This window comes from Solanum stenotomum, chromosome 2 (assembly GCF_019186545.1).
Source record: "Solanum stenotomum isolate F172 chromosome 2, ASM1918654v1, whole genome shotgun sequence".
NCBI classification, from domain to species: Eukaryota; Viridiplantae; Streptophyta; class Magnoliopsida; order Solanales; family Solanaceae; genus Solanum; species Solanum stenotomum.
In genome coordinates, this window is record NC_064283.1 from 5,600,023 (window position 1) to 5,625,032 (window position 25,010).

General features: G+C 29.8%; 2 protein-coding genes across 3 annotated transcripts; one reads left to right on the forward strand and one right to left on the reverse strand.

Annotated features, from left to right (window-relative positions):
- Nucleotides 1–469: 469 nt before the first annotated feature.
- LOC125855532 (homeotic protein knotted-1) lies at nucleotides 470–8,391 on the reverse strand. 2 transcript variants are annotated; one of them, XM_049535263.1, is made up of 5 exons: nucleotides 7,677–8,391; nucleotides 7,107–7,229; nucleotides 6,650–6,785; nucleotides 1,881–2,134; nucleotides 470–930 (listed from the first exon to the last, which is right to left on the reverse strand). In XM_049535263.1, exons 1-5 carry the CDS (start codon nucleotides 8,022–8,024, stop codon nucleotides 724–726), a joined length of 1,068 nt encoding a protein of 355 aa, XP_049391220.1. In that variant the 5' UTR covers nucleotides 8,025–8,391; the 3' UTR covers nucleotides 470–723. The 2 variants fall into 2 exon arrangements, with proteins under 2 accessions (XP_049391220.1, XP_049391221.1); XM_049535264.1 differs by having other exon boundaries at nucleotides 6,680–6,785; nucleotides 7,677–8,345.
- Nucleotides 8,392–10,147: 1,756 nt separating this feature from the next.
- Nucleotides 10,148–12,920, forward strand: LOC125854760 (uncharacterized). The gene is made up of 2 exons (XM_049534335.1): nucleotides 10,148–10,215; nucleotides 12,320–12,920. The coding sequence occupies exons 1-2, from the start codon at nucleotides 10,148–10,150 to the stop codon at nucleotides 12,918–12,920; spliced, it is 669 nt and encodes a 222-aa protein (XP_049390292.1).
- The last annotated feature ends 12,090 nt before the right edge of the window (nucleotides 12,921–25,010 follow it).

The following is a 25,010-nucleotide window of genomic DNA, read 5'->3' on the forward strand; positions in this document are numbered from 1 at the left end:
CAGTTTTCTTTATTATGACTATATGATATGCTTTTTTAAAAAAAAAGAAGTCCATTTAAAAATAGATTTCATGGATTAATTTGAATTAGATATCAACATAATTTTTTAAGCTAAAATGAATTGAACCGACAAAATGACGAGTCAATAATCATTCCCATTTTGAGCGAGTTGAGTGAATTATAAATTCATAAGTTAATTTTATTACCAAGTATTTCCAATATAATGTAACAAGTGAAATCTAAAAAGGATAATGTGCACAACAATGACCATGTGCAACATAAGGGTGACGTTGCCTGGAAAACGTAATCACATAAATTTGACATAACAATATAATCCATATTACCAAATAAATTACTATGCCTCAATACGAAATCAACTATATGAATCTTTACTAATCATATTGCTGATCACCAACACATTAAACTCTCGACTAAACAAAAGCCAAATACTAATAATCATAACACCATCGCACAAGTAAACACTAGATTTTGGTTCGCTAATAACATTACAATATTAAATACAAAAGGATTCTCACCATATACAATTGAACAAGCAATATAGTACCCTTGTGCTTAGGCCTATAAGGCTTGGCTACAAACATACATACTACAACTAATTAAAAATCCAAACTATTCATACTCACCTTACAAGGAAATTAAATGTTTTTTTCCCCAAATAGGAAAATGTTGCATGCAAAGTTTAATTCATTAAAAATCATAAATATTACTGACCCAAACGAAAAGGGGCTTCACCCATGTAGTGACCTTCCATATAAAGAGCAGCAGCACTTTGTGGATGAAGACCATCCATCACCATAAATTGCATGTCTTCTGAAGGTTTCCAGTGTCTTTTCCTTTGGTTAATGAACCAGTTATTTATTTGTTTCTGGTCCAATCCTGTTGATTCTGCCAATGCAACCTTCTCTGACTCCTGCAATATCGTATCGTAGCAGATAACCAATCTTATTTTATATAGGTAATTGCATTCTTTGTGAACCTTGTAATATTCTTCATACTGTCATTATATAAAAGTGAAAAAATCGAATCGAGTAGATAAATGAATTTTAACAACAAATGACATGTTAGGAGTTCTTACTTAATGTACCAATTATGTGATGTTATTCACTTTTAGGGATTCAGACTATGTGAACTTCAACCAACATTGAATTATATCACTTTTTTATATTGATATAAGTAGAATAGCAAACTATAATATTTATCATATAGTTTTTGAATATCTAAACTTTCAGCTCGAAATATTGAATTGATCTAAATCCAATCTAGCAACAAAGAGAAATCAAATCGACTCTTGAAAAAATGAGAAGTGTCATCACAGAGGCGGAGCCAGTAGTAGGAGGTTGGGGTTCTAAATTTCCTTCCCCTTCCTTACCATTGAGCTGTCAATCAGTTTTGATAGGAGTTTACAAGTTATTACTTAATTTTCTAGTACAAATATGGAATCTATGGAAAAGCTATTGGGTTCGTCCGAACCCACGAACCCCCACCTAGCTCCTCCCCTGGTGCCATGTCTATATATCGGAACAAAGAGAGTACAATCTTTTACCAGATTACCAACTTATACTAATCATGCAAAATTGACTTGCTATAAAGACCTAACAATTAAGCAATCTAATAATATACCTTTCGTTTAATTTACGTGACATACTTTCTTTTTTAGTTTGTCCCAAAACAAAATGTCATTTTTCTATAATGAAATAATTTATAGTCATACAAATGTCGAAGGTCTGTTCTTAAGACCACAAATTTCAAAAGTGTTTATTTTGTTTTAAAACTTGGCGTCAAGTCAAATGATGTCACATAAATTAAGACGAAACCATGAATGCAAAGAAATTTTAGTAGTGCTATTTGTGTAGAGATTACCGAAGGGTATGGCCACTTGTAGTGCAACTCCCACCAAGTGATCAACTTCTGCCTAGCATCTTTGGGCAATTTTCCTTTTTTCTTCTTCTTTGAAAGTTCTTGTTTGAGGCTACTTAAATAGCCACTGTATTTTCTCAACAAGTGATTCTTCAGTTCTCTATCTTCTGCTCTTGGATCTATTTCAGGAAGTTCAGTTTCTCCACCACTGTTGTCTTGATCCTCTTCTGATGATCCAACACCCTCACACTTGTCCTCTATCCATATTTTAATTAACAAAACAAGATAATATAGGTAAATAATAATTGATCTTCACCTTGCTATTATACTTGTAATCAATAGTACATCTAGGTACAAAAAAATAAGTCTCGATGCACAAAGTATATCACATTCACATTCCAATACACATAATGTAAGCAGTTTATCCTGATGCAAATATTAATGATTGATTACACAGCTCAACTCAATGACCTAAAGATTGCACGGTGATAATTTTAATGCTATGAGCTTCCCTTCAATAGTGGAGTATATCTAGTTATGTTTGTACAACCCGAGGCAAACCGACCTCATAGCACTGGATTTATTTGAACCATTATTTTCCACGCAAAGCATAAATTTATACATACAAAATTACCGCAATTGGGAGTTTGAACTAATAATTTTAAAATATGATAAATTCATTCTAAGATAACCTTAAATGTTCAACCCATAGAGTTTAAATCCAAAGTCTAGATTTATGTTAGAATAACAAAATATCAATAATATATACATAAGCTAGTTACTAATCTATTTGTATAGGTACACAATCCAAGGGGTAGGTCTAGTCTGAATCATTTACATCCCACCCTGAAAGATGATTACTCCCATAAAAATTACACAAGTTAAGCTCTTTAAAGAATTCCGTTTTGGTAAAACTATTTTTTCACAAACTATGTTTCGAAAACAATCGTTCTATCTCCACGAGGTAACAAGGTAAAAATAAGGCTACGTACACTCTATCCTTCCCGACTTAATCAATGATAATACACTGAGTATATTATTGTTACTGCTAATCAGCAACTAACACAACAATAATTACACCTCAATCGTAGGCAAATTGGAGATACCTACACAGACGAAACAATCCAAGGAAGGAAACAAACCATAATGTGTCATGCTTCTTCATGTATTACACAAAAGAACACTTAAGAAAATCAAAATAGAAATCTCTATGTACGCATTTTTTCTTGGTTGGATGATAGTGCTTGAGATTGGTTTAAGAACAATTTTAACCTTTTTTTTAAAATTCTCATCCAATGTTTAATATCTGCTTTGGAGTTTCAACTAATTTGAATTTATACCACATAAGGTTTATTAAAAGGAAAAGTGAATCCTACATATGAAAGATATATTGGTGATAATCTAAGTTGCGTAGACTTTTCACTTTCGATACCACATCCACAGAGGTGGAGCTACACACACCAAAGGGTGGTCAAGTGACACCCTTCGTCGAATTTTTTTTCTGAATATATAAATATTGTACAATATATACTAATTGTTGAACACTCTTGTCACAAAAGAGAGTGATAGCCTAGTGGATAAAGCTATGTAAATTTTCCTCGGATGCTTTGGGTTCGACCCTTGGCTCCTAGTGTTTGACTTTATCCTTTTAAAATTTAAAAAAAAAATCTTTTAAATTAAAAAAAATTGGCACCCAACTAGTCATAAAAGCATGAACACTCTTGACAAAAATGTTGGCTCCGCCACTACTTATTCTTGTCAAATACTTTAAAAATATATTACTTTAAAAGAATTCGACACACCTACTAACATTTTTGAAGAGTCGGAGCAACATAACATAAGTGATAATTGCAAGTTTATACTATTGGATACATGTTGACTCGAAAGGAAGCAGAAAACATTTCTTCTCAATCACTTGAAGACATACTGGTCTACATATTATGAAAGAGAAAAGGGCTCTATGAAACACTTGACCTCTGAACTGACAATTCACCCCCACCCCCCACGCATCTCAAATTATAACGAAAAGAGAGAACGAAACAAAGGGACAACTATACTCTCATTTTGAATTTTTATGACCATGTGTTTTTTACACACTTCGATTAATTTCACCGAGTATCCATCATCAACTGTTATCGATAATTAGATTGCATTGTTTCTCAATATAGAAAAAATTCATATGTTCTAAAACACATTGAAAAAGCTCGAGTGTCACATAAAATTAAAAATTGAAAAAAATCATTTTTAATTCACATGGAGTATGATGCATATATAGACCAGTTTCTCTTAACAAATAATTAACCAGTAGAAATAAGAGCCTTGACTTTGATATAGCTAGAGCATAAAGGTACGGAGAATCTTATTAATGTGTCTCACACAAGTGATATTTAATTATATGAAATTTCTTTTTGTTTCACGTATAATTACAAAAAATAGTGTACATGGTTTTATTGAAAATAAAATAATTATTTTGAAATGTTCAACAACACTTGTTCATTTTATGAAATCAATAAATAATTTTATAATTAGTTCCTAATTTACCTTCATTATTTATTATAATCATCTCTCTGTTATATTTTTTAAAACATTTTATTTATCTATTTATAATTTCTTAAAAAATTATATAAAGTGGATAAATATTATTAAACCGGAGGGAGTAGAGAGATATCTGACAGATATGGTACAGGCTACATGGTAGAGCACTGATATGAACAGAACTTAATGTTCTTCATTTTTCCAATGCCTAATTGCTACCACATACAAAAAGCATACTTACTTGGAAATGACACCAATATTATTATACTTCTAAAACTACTACCTTAAGATACTTGCATGTGTTTACTTTTGCTTCTAAAAAACACATTCCTTTTTTACTCCCACAACTGTTTAGGTTTAACTTGGCACGCCCTTTATGAATGCCATTCTGTTTATTTTTTAGTGTCTATTATTAAAAATATATTTTTTATTCAGTATATTAAAAGAAAAAACATAATTTTTTTGTGTTTTATCTTTAACATTAATTTATTATTCTTTAATCATTTTCCAAAATATAGTATGAATATTGTGGTAAAACATTCATATTAACTGTTATCTTTTAAAAGATATGCAAAATCTAAACTAGACTTAAAATGATACGTTTACTATACTAACCATACTTTGAATATAACAGATTCAAATTTTTGAAAATGCATTAAAGAGTGAGTATAGTTAAATGATAAAGATATAACTAATAAATAATGTCTTATTTTTTAAACTGAACTTTAAAAAAGGATAAATCCACAATTAGTTCATAGGAGGTGCAGAGGTGTACTGTAGGAGTCAAGTAGTTTCTGTTGGGAGTGTCAGATAAATATAGTGTAAAATTTATTAAGTGGGAACAATATTCACCATTAAGAAATTTGTCAGTGAATTCACTGGACCGGACCCATAAAGTTAAAGCTAAATTAATTAATTAAAACAAATTTAGAGAAACAAACGTGTGGCTTCCTACATTTGTTTATATCTAGAAGATCTGCCTGTCTCTCTATTTGTTTATTGCATAATAATGCAACCAATTCATTTCTTTTTTATTAAGCAATAGAGCATACTCACTTTATATGCATATATAATATGTCAAAATGCATAATGTCGCCTAGCGATTAATAGAGTGAATTGAGAACCGTTTGAGGTCTCAGGTTCAAATTAATCTTATTAAAGATATTCGTTATCTGTCATGTCTTTAATGAAAAACTTTAGTTGATAGCTATTGATTATGGGAGATTATAGATATATGGTGAAATTAAGTTTTGGGTTCAATTCTTAGTAAAGATATGTGTTATTAGTCATGTCTTTGATGGATAGATTTACCTCTATTAATTATGAGAGATTATAGATAGTTGATGAAATTAATTAAGACACATTTAAACTAGTCTAGGGATCATGGTTATAAAAGAAAAACCGAAGCATAATAATGTCAAACAAAATTTATCCCCCCACCCCCATTTATTAATTCTTATAAAGTATATATTTCTATTACTTTCTCACCTGGTGTTCGGTATTATTTCAAATTCACACCACATAAAGGCCCATTCAAAAGGAAGTGTTTTCTATCAAGGATTTTTTTATATCCAAAACTCGAACCTGAAACCACTAAAGAATGAGTAATCTCATCCACGACACCACGTTCAGTGGTGTTACTATTACTACTCTTCGTACACTCGTAAATAGGGTTTCTTACTCCAACAATGTTCTTCTCTATCTCTCAACAGAAAAAGCATTAATTGGAAATGAAGAATGATTTATTTAGGGGGGGGGTCAAAGTTGTCTTGAACAGAAATAGCAATGCATTGGGACAAACAGTATTGAATGAATCAACAGTTTTTACACTGAACACAGAAACAAAAGTTCAAATCATATCCCATAGTTTTTGTTTTTGTTTTTGTTTTTGTTTTTTTTTTTTCTTCTTTAAGCACTCAAATATGGAATTTTTATCATTCCCTTAATTTATTCTTCTTGCATTCTTTCCATGCTGGGCAATTACCATGAAAGAACAAATTAAACTTATTCTTCTAGCATTTCCTTTTTAATTTTGTCTAAAGAAAAACAATGTTATCTTACTATGTAGAGTAACAATTTAATAGTGTATTAAACTTTTGAGTTTACTTTAGTGAGATGATTTTCATATTCAAATAAATATTTATAGCTTGTTTTAAATCAGAAATTATTTTTAAATTCTTAAACGCCGTGCTCAATGGAACGGAAAGAGTAATATTTAAGAGAAAGAAGAAAAGTACCAGAGTTGAAGATCCGAACAGGAGCATTACCAAGCATATTAAGCTGAGCTTCAATCTTTTGCATGAATTCCATTGCTTCTTGAAGAGGCCTTGTTAACTCCTCTCTATACTTCACTAGCATGTCATAATATGCTTCCTGCATATTATATTTACAATCAACCACACATCCTTTGTTTACCTAACTAAATAAAGACGAATTCAGAATTTGAAATGATACAATAGAGTTGAAGTTTGATGCTCACTTTGAAATGATCCATGTTGAATTTGACACACTCTTTAAGAAAATATTTATTTTAATAAATTAATCTTATTAGTTATACTTTTAAATTTAAATTTATTATTTTACCAAATTAGAAGTTAGAAAAAAATGATTTTACATGTAATGTTAGGATGATGAATAAAAAAAAATTTACGAAATAAGAATAAGGTCTGTGTCGAATATAAACAAGAGACTGACCATGAACTGATCAAGTTCTGGGTCCTTGGAAACATCTCTGTCGGTCAACGAAGCTCGTTGCCTCGCCTCAAACTCTTGCCGTACCGCCGACAGTCTTGCCGCCACTTCCGGCGGTGCACCCACCTATACAATAATTTTCACACTAAAAAGTGAAAATAATGCTTACACTATAGAGTAATTTTACTTGTGGTAGCAATGTAAGCCAAAAAAATAAAAAATAAAAAGTCGAAATTCTTACACCATTTTTATTTATTTTTTTGGAGTTCAATACATTTTGAGAATGCAAAAGAAATAACATTTCATAAAAAATTGAATTACTTAGGTTCAAGTTAAATTTTGAGTTTAAAATTTAAATAGTAAAAGAAAATTACTGGAATTTTACTAAATTATCTATACATATATTAAGCGAATTTTTCAACATAAATATAGAATTTGCATCGATAAATTTAGCTGAGGAAAACACAATCAGATTTGGAAAAAACAGTGGGTGATTTTTACTCATCTATTTTAGTTTTGATGGATATAATTAAGTGTGTGTAAACTGATCTGAACATCATGAAATGTGTATACCTTTTGGCAGCCCATGTAAGCGTCCAAAAGGTTGGAACACTGAGGATGAGCTATAATTTTGGCTTTTAAAGCTTCAATTACTTCATCTGAAGTCTCCGTACTGTCTTGATGATGATTTTGAACCGTTTGATGATGATTACGAATAATCGAAGGGTAATGAAACGTATGGTGATGTTGAGATGTACTTCCTCCTTCTGTTTTCACTATCATAGGATCATAGCAATCTCCACCTCTTCCATAAATAGGGGCTGCACCACCACCAACAACTTGACTTCCTCCATAAAAAAAATGACCTCTTTGACCTCCTGAATTCTCTCCAGCTACTTGATTATTATAATTATTCTCCATTAAATAAGAAGAAAAAGACAACCCTAAATCAAGATGATGATGATGATAACTAAATAAAACCCTAAACAATAACTACTAATTCAAGTTTTTTCAACGAGATCTCTTCTTTTTTGGCTAATTAAACAAACCAAGAAAATAAATTAAAATGGGGAATTGGATATTATTTTTGCACTAAAGAAGTAAATAAACTTATTATTATCAAAAGATAGAAAAGGGAAGGGATCTTAGAAGATTATTGTGGAGAGAAAGGGAACAAAAAAAGGGGGTAGATAGTGGTGTTACTGGTAGCGGCTGCGTAGGGTGATAAGACGTTCTTCCTTGAAGAATATATATATATATATATATATATTGGAAAAGATATTAAAATCTACTCACCTTAAATGGAAAAGCAAGAAAGACCACTAAATTATTATAAAGAAAACAGTTAGTTACTTAGTACCTCTCTTGACTTTTTCTTTTATATTTGTTTCTAATTATTTGTTCATTTTGATAAATTAAAGAAAAATTTAAAAAAATTATTTATTATACCCTCAATTAAATAACTAATTATTTTGAAAAATGTAAAATTTTCATCCACTTCATAATTAATAGGGATAAAATGATAAACTCACTATGTCATTAATTATTTTCTTAATAGCTGTGTTAATTCAAAAGTGGACAAATAATTAAAGACAGAGAGAGTATTCTATTTCTATTTCTATTCTATAAAGGGTTGATTTTTTCACTTTCTTTTTCCTTTTTTTTTTTTGAGAGTTCTTTTTTTTGTGTTTAATTGATTTTCACAAAGTTTTAGATATATTACTAAAAGACGACTAATAAAGCAATTGAATGTGTATTGGAAAAGTTATATGGGCAAGAACTTATGTGATGTAAAACATCGGTAGGAAATGAATAAGAATAACATGATATTATTGATTTCGATTTATTTTGACTTGACAACGATTTTTCTTTGATTAATTATTTTTAAATCATAAAATAAACTTTAACATTTAAACAATGTACTTCAATACTAAGAACTTAAAAACTATTTAAATTCAGTCAATTCTAATATATTTTAAGAGTATATTTGAATTACTCCCTTTTTACTTATTTAAATTACAAATTAAGTGTTTATAAGAACTTTTTAAATTTATTCAAAATACTTTTAAAAGTTCTTTTAAGTCTTTGTTATACAAAATCTACTCGTACTACATTCATTCTGTAAGTGATATATTTAGATATCTTATAATCAAGTTTAATGGGAATTAACAAATCATATGATGACTTGTTGTAAAATGTATTATTATTAATTTTATTCGATCCCTATGATGTAAGTGCATTTATCCTATAATGATTTGTGAAGGTTGAGTCTTTGAACTCTTAATGAAAGTATGTATTTCGTATGATAAAAGGTGTCAAATTATAGAAGCACCCTTGACAGATTTCACCTATGTGAGTGTAAAAGTAGCACTTACACTTATGCTTGTTATCAAAAACACTCATGAAATCGGATAACACAAGGCCGTAATGTGCTGGCTATTAAAGCATATGTCAACACCTTCATTATTGTGTGTAGGCAATGATTCTTTATTTCCCTTAAGCAAACATAATTCAAGTCTGAGACAACTACTGACTCAGGAGTAAAGATTATTATTTTACTAAGTGAAGGTTCAATGCAGAGCACATATATATTATGCATGATAATCTATCTTCAACTAAATATTGGTGTACTCTCTTAATTTTAATATTAAAATGAGTGGAGAATGTTGTTGTATATGCATTTTACTATTAAAATAAAATATTAAAGCATATGTTAGTGGGTATAAATATTGTGGTAGAAGACCACTATTGGTTCTTGTAACTTATTTGACCATTAGTTTTTTGTAATTGTCATGGTCATTAGTTTCTTGTAACTCATATAACTATTAGTGTTTTGTAACTTATGTAACATCTATTACATTCATCTACCTACATTACTACCCATTATTCTACCCATTGATTATATGGAAGCAGGGGCAGACCCACCTTAGGGATCAGCCGACACGGCTTCGTTGAAATTGTTTAGTATATATATATATAAATCTGAAAAAATAAAAAGAAAAGTATAAATATTATAAATGACACTCCTTGAACAAGGAAGTATCATGGCTCGTGTGGTTCACGACGCGAATGAAGCAGTTATGTCTCTCAGCGCACCTGAGTTCGAATCTCAGTAGGTGTGTTTTTTGCTTTAATTTTTGAACTAGAATACTACATTTAACCTACTATAAAAAAAATTTATTACCTATTCAAATCAGAATTGGATACAATAATAAGTTATAAAGTAAAACCTAAGTTGAAAAGAAACCTTCAAGTGTTGTTGCAGTTTGCGTTGATAGCTTGATGCTACTATCGTTTTTTCTTTAATTGTAAGTTCTCTTTTCTTTTTATCTCCCATTTTTTAGTTTTAATTGAACTATCAACTTTTATAGATTTAATTTCTTGAAATTGTTTAGAGTTATCTAATTTATTTAAATTTGTAATTCAGACCAATTCAATGTAGAGAAATTATTCTAAAGTATCTCGCAATCTTTCAAAATCAAGTTCAACACCTCAAAATTCTTTTAACTTAGAAGAAGAAAACGGTAATGAGTTGGAACAAGGTCGACAAAGTGAAAGAGTTGATTTAACTTCGTTAAAATTTGATCCTGGAGAAAGGTTACCAATTTGAAAGTATCATCCGAATGAGCGTGATGCAATAACAAGAATGTATCTTCAAAATGGTCCTTTTCAACCAAAAAATCATCAATTTTCTCAGTCGAATTTTTATAGTGACTTACGTCGTTTTAATGCTGAATGGTTTCATGAGTATGATTGGTTGGAGTATAGTGTAACAAAAGATGCAGCATTTTGTCTCTATTGTTATTTGTTTCAAGATGAAAGCATTAATCAAGGAGGAGGCAATGTATTTTCAACCATAGGGTTTACAAGTTGGAATAAGAAGCGCAACCTTGATGAACATATTGGTAAGCCAAACAGTGTTCATAATCAATCGAGACGAAATTGTTAAGATTTATTGAGACAAAAATAATCCATTCAAAATGCATTTGCTAAACAATCTGATCATCAAAAGTGAGAATATCGTACTCGTTTGGAAGCTGCAATTAATGTGATAAGATATCTTTTGAAGCAAGGATTGTCATTTCGGAGCCATCGTGAAGATGTATCCTCTTCTAATAGAGGTAATTATATTGAGCTCCTTACTTGATATGCAAAGCTATGTGATAATGTTGACAATGCATTTAAAAAAGCTCCAAAGAATAATTAACTAACTTCTCCACGTATTCAAAAAGATATTATCAATGCATGTAAGATTGAAATAATTAAGTGCATAATTGAGGATTTAAATGATGATCACTTTTTCATCTTAGTTGATGAATCCCGTGATATTTCATGTAAGGAGTAAATGGCTATTGTCTTACGATATGTTGATAGAAAGGGAAGTGTGATGGAACGATTTCTTGGTATTGTTTATATTCGTGATACTACTGCTTTGTCTTTAAAGAATGGAATTATTGGTTTACTTGCTCAACATTAAGTCAATTTTATATATGTGGACAATGTTATAATGGAGCAAGTAATATGCAAGGTGATATAAATGGGCTAAAAAAATTGATGCAACAAGAAAGTAAAGGTGCTCATTTTATTCATTGTTTTGTTCATCAACTTCAATTAACTCTTGTTGCAGTTTCCAGAAGATGTGATGAAGTGCAATAACTTTTGTTATTGGTTTCTGATATACTAAATATGGTGGGAGCTTCTTTCAAGTGTAGAGATGAACTTCGCGAAGCTTAAGCAAAATAAATTGAAAAGGCATTACGTAAAAGTGAACTTGAAACTGGTAAGGGGTTGAATCAAGAATTAGGTCTTGCTAGAGCAGGTGATACTAGATAGGGATCTCATTACAAATCTTTTAACAATTTTATCCTCTTGTCTGGTCCTATCATTTATGTACTTGATGTTATTGCTGTTAATGCTCGTTTTGAAGAGAAATGTATGGGAAAAAGATATCTTATAACATGTTTAAAATTGGATGTTATCTTCATGTTGCATTTCATGCGCATCGTTTTAGCAATTACAAATGATCTAAATATTGTTTTTCAAAAGAAAGAGCAAGACATTGCAAATGTCATGTCACTCGTTGGAGTAGCAAAGAATTGATTCCAACAACTACGGGATGAAGGTTAGGATTCACTTCTGAATGAGGTATCTAAGTTTTGTATCAAATATGATATTTTGATACCTAAATTTGATGAGTTTTATGTTATCCGTGGAAGATCATGTCGTAGAATTGCTGAGTATACTATTTTACATCACTATCGAGTTGAAGTATTTTATAAGATTATTGATTGGCAACGTCAAGAACTCAATAATCAATTTGATGAGGTGACAACTGATTTGCTTCTGGGAATTGCTTGCTTGATCCCAGTTGATTCTTTTTCTAACTTTGATATGGAAAAGATATTGAGATTCGTTGAGTTATACCCTGATGATTTTGATAAATACTGTATAGTTGATCTTCGCTTTCAGCTTGAAAATTATATTATTGATGTTAGAGATCATGATAAAAGGTTCTTCGGTCTTAAGGGACTTTCTAATCTTTCCAAGATACTCGTAGAGACGAAGAAGCACATAACTTATCATCTTGTGTTTCGACAAGTTAAATTTGCTTTACTTTTGCCGGTGGCTACTGCTACAGTTGAAAGAGTTTTCTCGGCGATGAAGTTGATTAAGACTGATTTACAAAATCAAATGGATGATGAACTTTTGAGTGGTTGTTTGGTGCCTTATATAGAGAAAGAAATATTTAGTACTATCCCCAATGAGGCTATTATGAATACATTTCAAAATATGAAAACTCGTCGAGGAGAGTTGTAATAGTTTACTTGATTTATGTTTTATTAGTACATTTTAAATAATTTTCATTAATTTAGTATTTTTATATCAATTATTTATTATTTATTTATTTTTAAATATCGACACCACTTACAAAAAATTATGCGTACGCTACTGTATGGAAGACTTCTTCACCTATAAACATTGGTGTTTCTTCCTTTGTGAAAGATCCCAAGAAAGATGAGATAGAGTGTTAGCCAGAAAAATATGAGAAGTGTGAAATAATATTTATTGGATAGTAGTGTAAGAGAGAGTTGATACAAAGAATAATATTCTAAGTCTTCAACTATATTGACTTTACACAAAAGAGAGTAATTATATGTTGAAGGAAAACGTTCTTTTGTGGAGCTTTGGACTCTTCAACTAATCTGGAGTTGTACGACGTTGTTTGGCTGTTGTACGCTCGAGGGGACAAGTTAAGAGTAATAATGCTGGATTGGTGTAGATTATGTCGCAGCGAGCTTGAATCTCCTTAAAGAGAGCGAGATATCCGTGTTTTAACCTTAATATTTGTTTATTAATTTTTTGTTATTTTATTTTCAACCGTAATATTTTATATATATGATATATTACACTAACATATACAATCTACTATAACAACACAGTATAATTTGAGTTGTTATCTAGAACATATATTATTAATAAAAATATATCTTTTGAATGCATAATCAATTACGTACCTTGACTTAACTCTGAGTTAATTCAACTCATCTGATCAGCTATGAATTAAATGAACAGAAAGAATGGTAGAAGTAGCTAATAGCTAGAGAGGGATTAATTTGTACGAAACTTCAACGATAAACAGTAACACAAAGAAAGTGACAAGTGCCACATCTCTAGGTTTTTTTTTCCCTCTTTTAATTTAATGTTGCATAGTAAGTCTTTAAAATTTGACAACAACGATTGTGGTAGATCTGATAAGTACTCTTTCATCTTTTCTTAAAATTTTCAGATTTGAATTCCTCTAGGTACAAAATCACCTTTGTGAGAAAATATTTTAACCTTAATATGAAACTTTTTTGGCGTGAAGCTAAATTTAATTGGACTTCAATACGAATACAGAATATAAAAAGGAAAAAAACTCTGGTGGGATGTTAGCAGAGAGTACTGTTAGTGATAGCACAAAATTGTGCAGAAGAGCACATGCATTAGCTTAACATGGAGTCAGACTTTAGTTATTCAACACTACTTCCCTTGACTCACTGCTCCAACTGACCTCTTCTCTTCTATATATTGCATTTTTTATTTTCACACAGTATTCACTAGAAAAAATTTCATAAACAGCGTTATTAGTGTTCATTTTTATAGAAATAATTGCTAAATTTTTACAATATTTTAAAACGTAACAGCGTTTTGATTCAAACTGTAGCAAAATACATATATTAACGTCATATAATATCGCATTGTAAATGAAAATTACACGAATACTATATCTTTTTTCTTTATTTTATTTACATTCGATGTCCGGTATTCATATTAGAGCCCGATTAATTCCTCATTGGATATGTGAGTGTGGGAAGTGATGACTAGTGTTTTTAGATAGTGTATATATATGTGTAATGTAATTTGTTCAAAGTATCACTATAAAGAGTAATATGTAGATCGAAATTACAAGTTCAAGTAATTATTCCTATTAGTATCCACATTAAATTGAATTGTGTTGGTGTATACGTATTTTATTAGTAAAATAAAATATTAAGTGCATGTGCATATGTCAGTAAGTATAAATTGTGGTAGAAGATGCATGACTATTGGTTCTTGTAACTTGTATGACCATTAATTCTTGTAACTCTCATGGTCATTAGTTTCTTGTCACTCATATGACCATTAATATCTTGTAACTTGCGTAACATCTATCACATTTATCTACCCACATTATTGCTACCCCTCATCTACTCATTGATTATATAGAAGACTTCTTCACCTATAAATAGTAGTGTTTCTTCCTTTGTGAAGGATCCTACGAAAGATGAGAAGTGTGAAATACAATATTTTAGTGTGTAGTAGTGGGAATAAGAGTTGAGACAAAGAAAGCAATTCTAAGTCTTCAACTATATTCACAATATATAAGAGAGTAATCATATGCTGAAGAAGGTTTTTTTTGTTGTGGAGCTTTGCACTCTTTAACTAATCCGGAGTTGCTTGAGTTGTACGACGTTGTTGGATTGTTGTATCCTGAAAGGAACAATTCAAGAGTAATATTGTTGGATCGATGTAGATTATGCCATAGTAGGCTTGAATCTCCTTAAAGAGAGCGAGATCTCCGCACCTCAACCTAAAGATTTAATTTGTTTATTCATTTTTGTTATTTTATTTTCAGCTGTAATTTATGATATTTATGGTATATTACACTAAGAAATTGTGTCATGTAAAACCTGTTAAAAGGAGTACTATGTTAAATTGAAATCACTACTAGAAAAGTGAGAAGTTGTGTTCACTTTTCCTAGACAAAATTATGAAATGATTGCTGATTTTGAAGGTGTGAATAAGAAATGAATGATTGTGACTTTGCCGAAGTGTTGTGACCTTTGAAGAAATCTTACCCCTATACAAGAACCATGTTCTTGTACTTTTGTCGAGACAAACAAAACACAACACAATAAAACAGAGATTTTATCGTGGAAACCTTCCTACCTCAAGGAAGGTAAAAATCATATCACAATCTTATTCACTTCAAGATTCATGTCCTTTTCAGGATTACAACTCAAACAGAACTAACTCTAGTACCTTTAACTCTCCAACAATTAACTATAATCGAAGACTCAACTCTCCAAGAAGTCAAACTCACTGCTTGTTACAATTCTCTCCCCCAAGAAGTCAAACCCATTTCTTGTTACAATTCTCTCAAGACTCTACTTTTCAAGAAGTCAAACCCACTCCTTGTTACAATTCTCTTAAGACTATGCTCTCCAAGAAGTCAAACCCACTTCTTGTTATACAATCTAGGAATTATTACAACTCAATAATAAACCTAGAATAAATCAACAAAGACTAATAACCCTAGACTTTAATTGATCAGACTTCAACAATCAATAGTTCAGACTCGAACACAACTCGTGAACTTGATCCTCGTATTGTTGTGACGAATAGTGAGCCTGGTCCTCGTGTTGTTGTGATGAAGTCTTGCGATTTTGCTCCAATGACTATTGCTCTCAAGATGATGAATTTCGTGAATATACAATATGTATCGTTCTGGCTTTGCTGAAAAATTCTCTCGGCTTGAACCTTTTATAGAGTTTGATTTGCCTTCATCAACTTCTACAAGGAAAGGAATAACAAATCATTTTCCTTTTTGAACTTGTCTATATTTACTTCTTTCCTTATTTGACTTGAATTGCTACTTCTTTATTTCTTTTCTTATTTGACTTGAATTGCTACTTCTTTATTTATTTATTTCTTTATTTCCCTCCTTCTCTATTTCTTTCCTTATTTGTTTTTTTTCCTTCTTTATTTTTTTTTCCTTAATTGTTTCTTTCCTTCTTTTCCTTCTTTATTTCTTTCCTTCTTTGCTTCTATGTTTCAACTCTTTCTTTATTTATTTTTTCGCCCCTTTATTTTTGCACTTTTTTCTTTTTTGCCGCAATCTCTCATATTTGTACAGGTTGATTGTAGTCACGTCTGAGAACATGGTTCACCTAATAGAGTACACATAGGACAACAAGTAGTGAACCATGTTCACTTTATCAATCATCAAAACTATTTTATATGTTCTCTGACTTCCTTAACAACCTTTATGAAATGTTATGTCTTTTCTAAAGAATTGTGATCATTTGAAAGGTTGTGTTTTTTTTCAAAGGGTTGTGATCTTCCCGAAAAGTTGTCTTTTTACCAAAAAAAGTTGTGACCTTTAATTTATCATTTCTTAGCTATAAATAGAGAGAGTTTCTCTTATTTTTTTGCATTGAATTCTTCCCTTCTTTTGCATATATTTCTTACAAAACAAAATCGATTGATCGTGTCTGTGTGTGTGATCTTGTTGTTGTCCTTTTGAGTTCGTTGAAATTATCGAAGTTTGAGGTACAATTACTTCTTTAAAGGTTAATCTGTTTCATCTTGAGAGGAATTAATTTACAATCTCGCGTACTTGAGGGGATTAAATTTCTTAAAGACACACAATGGGTTTTGTGGACTCAAATAGTTTTTTTCTTTTTTCTTTTCATATTTTATTATTTCTAATTTGCTAATCTAAATACAAGAGATAACAGTGGTATCTTCTTTCTCAATTTGAATTACAACATTTCCTTACTTTTTCTCTTTCAATTTTAATTTTTTCTTTTACTTTTTTCTTTCTTACTTTGCATTTTCATTTTTTGCTTGTCAACTCTTAGTGTAATTTTATTCTAATAGAAAGAAACTTTGGAACTCACCCACGGATATATATATATATATATATATCATTTATTTGATGGAAATTAAAGGAATATGTTAAATGAAATGAAATTAATTCTTTTTAAATAAATTCGAAGAGATTGAAGATAGTGAAACTAAAATAAATAAATTGAACTCTCACAAAAAAGTAAAAATTCATATAATCAACCAATTGAGCCACTAAAATTCAATCGGTATTATTTATTACATTTAAATCCACAATTTAATTTTAATTATTTAAATTTTAGTCATTAATTTATTTTTTGAGATTTTCAATTTTAACCGCTCAATTCTTAATTATCAAATATGTTTTATTTTTATTTATTTTATAACCACTTAATATATTTGAATGCTTTATATTAATACTAATGTATTAATGATATCAAGCACTCAATTATTTTTTCTTTTTTATAATTGTAAAATTCTCTACTTCCGTGGTATGTATCCAATAATTATTGCTAATATTAATTTTTTGTGTTTCTTGTTCAAGATTTTCTTTTAAAATTTTCTTTATGTTAAGCGTTTCAAAATGTGAAACGAAACTTTTATAAATTCATTTTTTCTCGTGTGTTACAAGAATTAATAGTAAAAAAGAGTCAACCAAATGAATTTGTGAAAGCATAAAATAATAGTAGTATGAATATATTTTTTTGCACTAAGAGGTAGGACTTAAAAAAAAAACTATAAAAACATTGATTAAAAAAGGGTGCAAAGATAAAATAAAAAAAGGGTTTTGAAAAGGAAAAAAAATGCAGATAAAGAAAAGACTAATTTTGAGAAAATGGAAGAAGAAAAGGCCGACAAAAACACTTGTCAAAAGGAAAGGGTGCCCTCACACAACTATTATTGGTTGTGCCTCAACTACAGTAAATTTTTTCTTGTTTACAAAGTTTTAATATTTTTCTCCCACTTTTGATATGATATCATCTTAGTGATTTTACAAGTTTTATTGTAGTTACTCCCTCCATCCCTATTTACTTGTCCATATTTTTTTTTTTAGTTGTCCCTATTTAGTTGTCCATTTTGACAAATCAAGAAAGGACAACAAATTTTTTCCTATTATACCCTTATTTACACTTCTTGAAAATTATAAAAGTGTATGTTGTTTCCCTCCAATTTATTTCACTTGAATTCAAATAAGTGGTTGTAATTTTGAAGTGAAAAGTTGTCATAAGGGTAAAATTGTAACTTCACTGTGCTAATCATTGTTGCCTTAATCTGTGTGTCATTTCTAAAGTGGACAACTAAAAAGGGACGGAGGGAGTATATGTTAATACAAGAATATATATATATATAGAGAGAGAGAGAGAGAGGGGATGCAAAAAGGTTGGGAAAGAGAGACAAGAATGACATATAAACGCTGGATTGATTAGGTTTTCCCCTTGTTGGCTGTGCCCTGTGGGGTAACTTAAACTGACTTTTCATAAATATAGCTCCACAAATTAAAGACACATTTAATTAGCTCTACATTTCGAATTTATTATTTCAACTCTTACTCTTGAGAATACTGATACATAAGAAAATAATAAAGAGAATTCATAATACATAATTAAAAAATGAAAATTTATTTATACTGTGTAATTTTTGACAATGAAATTTGCTTTCGTCACTATTTTTTTAAAAATAAATAATTAATTGTGAACTGCATAATCATGAAAAAGTACTTTTAAATTGAGACGAACAATAAATTAGAATTTAATCAAACTTTTCTTAATTCAACAAATAAAAAAACATGACAAAGTATTTCAGAACGAAAAAGCAGTGATATTGTAAACAATCAATCAGATAGATTTTTTAATGATTTAATGGAAAGACATAGTTGAAGTGAGAGTTGAGATATTGGCCATTATTATTATTTTTTATTTTTTATTTTGTGATATATGAATGAATGACTAAAGAGAGAACAAAAACTGAGTAAAGATTTTGTATCTTTTGGGGAGTGTTTGGTGTAATAATACTATTAGGTTCTGACTTCGATTCCCCCGTAATTCTCGCGCTACAAACCAGAAAGGGACCTCTTTTCACATTACCTTTTTTGGCCCCCCTCCCCCAAATAGTTCCCTACTTCATTTATCAACTTTTTCTCCAAACTCTTTTTTTCTTTATTACGAAAATATTATTAAAAATTTGTTAAATAATCTTTGTTAATATGCATATTTACTGCTAAAAAATAATTTTACCACGATGTATATTACAGTTGAAATGAATAAAATTGTTTCGATAAAGTAAGTGTGCAGATGAACATCTTTAAGTTATTCATTCTTAGTTGTTGGTCATCGTGAAATAGAAAGAGTTTATTACATTACTTCACAAAGTCTGTATATATATATATGATTGGTTTTTTTAAAATCTAGAAATAAGCCAGCTAAATCTACTTAACTCCAATCATTATCACGTGTAATTATTTTGAAGTCAAGTAAGGTTTAACCCGTACATGTTGATTAATTAATAACAATTCGAACTGCAAGATTACTATTACAATTATTAATTAATCCCCTATCAACAATAGTACAAAAAACTTTCCATTGGGGGGCCATTTATTTACTGTTTGACTAACCCTATGATGTTAAATAAAAGATTAGAAAAATCAGCTAGCAATATCCTAATATGTTTGTTTGATAATGATAGGTTCATTTAACAATAATCAAATAAAATAAATCAGAATCCGAGAAGATAATTAATATGTGATTCGTACATTAGGATTCATGTATCAGTTTGTACTATATGCAACGTGTCGTGGATTAGTGTGGTTCACTTAATTATAATATTTTCTAAGCAAATTGGATGGGGTTTCACTTATCATCATAATTATTCCTTTTCTAGTACTGTTGCTACAACATTATTTGATTCCAAATACTCTAATTAGAGTTTCTCAACCATATTACTTAGACTTCAATAAAAATAATTAGAAGTGTAATTCTTTTAATTATGGTAATCTTATCTTATAAATCTACATCTCTTTCCATGTCATAATCCACCATTATGTTATTGCTACTTTCCAAATGACAATTATTTAAGACTTGAAAATCATAATCTTACTTGTAAACCACATAATTAAAAGGTATTTAATTATGTTGACTCAATCATGTTAAAAATCTTTACCTTTTTAACCATAAAAAAGATATAAATAATTTTCACTTTTAGGTAACGTAGGCTCACTAAACAAAATAAATCTGCATGTAATTATAAATTGATGACAAAGGACAATGCTACCTTTCTCCTCGCTTTGCAACCTTTATGGAAAATATTAAAATACATAAACACTTTAGTTAATTAAAGATTAAGAAAGTAATAATGATCCTTTGTCACTTTTTTTATCAAACTATATTTTTACACCTAAAATAGCACGACATTATAAAACAACCTATCTAATCAATGTCTTTAAGAATAATCCTATTTGGCTCATAAGAAGTACTCCGTATTTGTGAAAATCTCTCTGTTTGGCTCAAAACACGCATTGATGTCTTCAGAAATAACCTCTTTATTTTCATAAAATACGATAAAATATATGTACATATTAATGTCATCAAGCTTTCTTTATAAAATTACGCTGAACATATTATAACATGTTGGAAATCCATTTTATTTTTATTGGATAAGCAATTGAACTAGTATATTAAGGTTTAATTTTATTGATAAATTAGATTAGACAGTGTAACCACCTGATATCTTTTTCCTTGATCCCCGTTGCCTTGATTCCCTTATAAGAAGCTATCAAGAATTAATTCCTTTTCTGCCTGTTCTATTTTTAGATTATAATTTGATTTCTTCTTTTTAACTTAAGAGTCACATAATTGGATTTCACTATTAAATTTCGTTCAAACTTGTACTCATGACTTAGAATCAAATTCAATATTTGATAAATTTTAATCTGATTTCGTCCGTGAACACAATACAGACAATTTATCGGTAGACAGCAGATTAATGACCATAACAAACGAAATGATATATAGCAGAGAAGATGCAAAAAAGGGAAGTGAAGAATATTTTAATATTTGTTGATTACACAATTTAGAAAAAGGACAAATATATCTGAGCTATCATAAATGGTATGCAGATACCCTCCATTATACTTTTGGAACATTGGTGCCCTGCTACATAAAAACTAGAGCATATATGCCCTTTACTCTAATGGAAGACTAAATAGGGACACATGGCGCAATCTTATTCGTCGATCCGATATTTAATAAATGTCGGATCGGTGGATAAGATTATGACACATGTATGTCTGCTAGTATAAAGGGTATATATGCTTTAGTTTTTGGACGACAGGGGCACCAATATCTTAAAAATATGACAGAGGATATTTATATACCATTTACGATAGTTCGGAAATATATTTCTTCTTTTTCTCTTTATTTTATTCAAGAGTAAAGTGAGGAGTGTAATATGAACTATTTCTGAATTGAAAATACGTCATTATTATTTATTTATCTTAAAATAAAGTACTAAAAAGAAAATATTTTCTGCATATATAAATGAAAAATACTACTAGTTAATAAATACAAAAACATAGTATGATTCTACTTGAGACGGACAAAAAGACAGTAAAAATAAAGTAGAAATGTCTTTTCAAGACAGAGAAAAAAATAGAGGGTCCCTAATGTGGATCATGGCGCGCGAAAACAGCGCGGGAGCTGTTTCCCCATGCTTCTGTACTTACCAGAATGCCTTCAGCCATCATTAATCCACCCCACCCCAACCCCCACTGCAAATCCTTCTGTCAGTCACCATGCACCCCCCACATTTTTTTTCTCCGCTCGATATTCGATTAAGAAAAGAACAGTCTCATTCATTATATCAAATTTACGACCCACTTATTTCAATGGTAATGCTTCCTTTAGGGTTTCATTTTCTATTATGTAAGTTATATATTTATTCGCTTTACATGATTTTTCTTGTGAAGTAAATGTAAATTCTTAAAGATAATTGTATAATTTCTCTATTTCATTTTGATGAGATATTATTTCTAACATCAATTTTCACTTTTTTTACCTTTACAAAATAAGTAAGTAAAAATTAGGCAAATGACATAGTATAAGAAAGAAATTACTTCCTTTCCCTACTCTTTCATTAATTACCAAAAATCCCTTTTTTTAGTGTTTTTCGGATACATAATATAACAATGTGGATACTTAATATAGCAGCGCGGATACTTAAATTATTAAGTTGTTAGTAGTACGGATACTTAATTAACGGGCGGATGCATAATATAGCAGCTTAGATACTTTAATTAATAACGGGCAGATACTTAAATTATTAAGTTGTTAGCAGCACATATACTTAATTAACGGGCGGATACTTAAACTAATAAAGTATCCGGTTAAGTTGAATTGGGGAAAAATAAGGGATTTTTGTATTTTAATAAAAGAATAAGGAAATATTGAGAATAGATAAAGAAGTGTTGTGTATTTAAGTAATTTTTCCAATAAGTAAAGGTTGAATAGAGACCACACTTATTCTTATTTATCAATCTATATTGAATGTTGGTATTTTAAAAAAAAAATAGAACCACAATTTATCAGTGGCACACGATTTTTATAAGAATAAACTCACGTCTAGCAATTTACATCACATTTGTAGGGGTTCACGAGATGACAGTAAGCTCCTTTTTTCTTAACTAATTCTTATATTAATTAGTCATTCTTAGACCCCATTTTATTCTAATTTCACTTTTTAATCAATTTAGTGGTCCCAAGATAAATACTTTGTTGATTAATATTACCTACATTTCTCACTTTTCCTCAAATTTCCTTGGTCTGGATTTGACAATATTTGTATGTTTCCATTTCTGTACAAGTACAATTCAGTGAGAACAATTGTCTAATACTACTTTTACTTTACCACTTTCATAAATAAACTTTATAAAAAAAATACTCCATAAGTTTAAAACTTTTACAAGAGAAAGATTAGATTAGACTAGGCATGTGGAGTGGGGCCTTAGATGTAAGAGAGAAAGGAACTGTGTTTGGGAGTTGATGGGGCAACAATAGTTTAATCATACTCCCTAGTAAGGGAAGGGAAGTAGATGGTGGGAGTCTATCAATAGATGTGACTTGTGGGTCTAATCCTTACTTTTTAAAGTTGGCCCAATGGGTCCCTTGTCTAATATTAGGTTTAAGGTCACAAATGATTGTTGGTAACTACTAATTCTATGCAAGGGAAGGTTTAGGAACACATCCACACACTCCTTAATAACTAGTCGTTTGGTTGCTAGATAAGAAAGGTAAGTTGTTTATATATTAATTTTTGTAAAATTTGTATGGTTTAATAAATAAGTTTTTCATAATAAAATTAATATCACATTTGGTAGATACTTTAAAAATTTGCATAGCTAATACGTGTATAAATTATGAGGGAGTCTAAGTATTATTTAATGTAGGATAGAAATGAAATTACTAATATATGTATAACTAATATATGAATAATTATAAATTCACTCATAAGTTATAACTAATCGCTACATTATCAATATATACATAACTATAACAACTACCAAACAACCCCTCAATGTCCAGTTAATGTGTATTACATATATTTGTCTCGATATTTATAATATTTGAATTAGTTTGCACGCATGTATCTAATTTCACAAGATATCTTGCCATGTTCTGCTAGAAACATTTACCAAGTTAGTCTTTCCACTAAAAATAGAACATATGAGAAAAGTAAACCGCCTAATATTTCTGGTACATTAAAAAAGCAAATTAAATAAAATTACAAAAACATTCATAAACAACTCCATATTCTTATTTACTGCAGAGTATGAAGGCCTCTTTGTGATTGCGTCCTTCATTTGTTAGAAAATTGGTACAAATATCGAACAATCTTCAATAATAGGTCTAAACAAATGATATTTTACATCCTTTTAATTGATAAGCTCAACAACATTTAAGAAATCTATTTCCACTTCGATATATTTATAATCTATTTGATTTATGATACCTAATCCTTATTTAATACTCCACAATTTTATAGTAGGGTTTGAAGTAAACTATAACTTACTTAAGTATCCCAACAACTATTTTTCCTCATCTTTAAAGATTCTTTCGAAAATAACATCAACAAAATGTGTTATGTGTCTTTGACACTACCATTATTGTTCAATCTTATTTTTGTTGCACAAGAGCGAGACTAAGCAATTAGTTTGACTTGTTTAGAAATATTAAATTTGAATAAATACTGAGATTACCTAAGTCCTAAATGATTAATACTTTATTTAAGATCTTAGCAATAGTATAATTCTATTAATTAATATTATATGGAGTTTGGAATTAATAAGCAGCCATGAGGCAGTGTTCATTTGGAAGTTATTCACCATTCTTACGTAATCACAGTAGCACTAAATTGACTTGATTAGATAGTGGTACTACACCCAACCCTACAACTCTATCCCCCCCCCACATTCAGCACGATTTCTTTTTGGTTATTTATTCTTCAGCTGTTCACCTCCAAATGTCTTGTCTTGTTTTCTACAGAAACTCAAGTGAAAAAAAAATGTCTTTTAATTCCAGAAGCACCTTTTTAAAGAAGATATAGGCACCGACGAGGGTTGTGGTGGAGTGATAAATATTCTTTCATCCATAATCAGAAGTGAAGTGCCTTGCTAAATAATGAAAAAGTTGGTTAAATATTAAAAAGTTTAACCATTTTTGACATTGGAGTTTTGTTTGCTCACAAGGAAAGAAGGGATCGAAAGTTCAA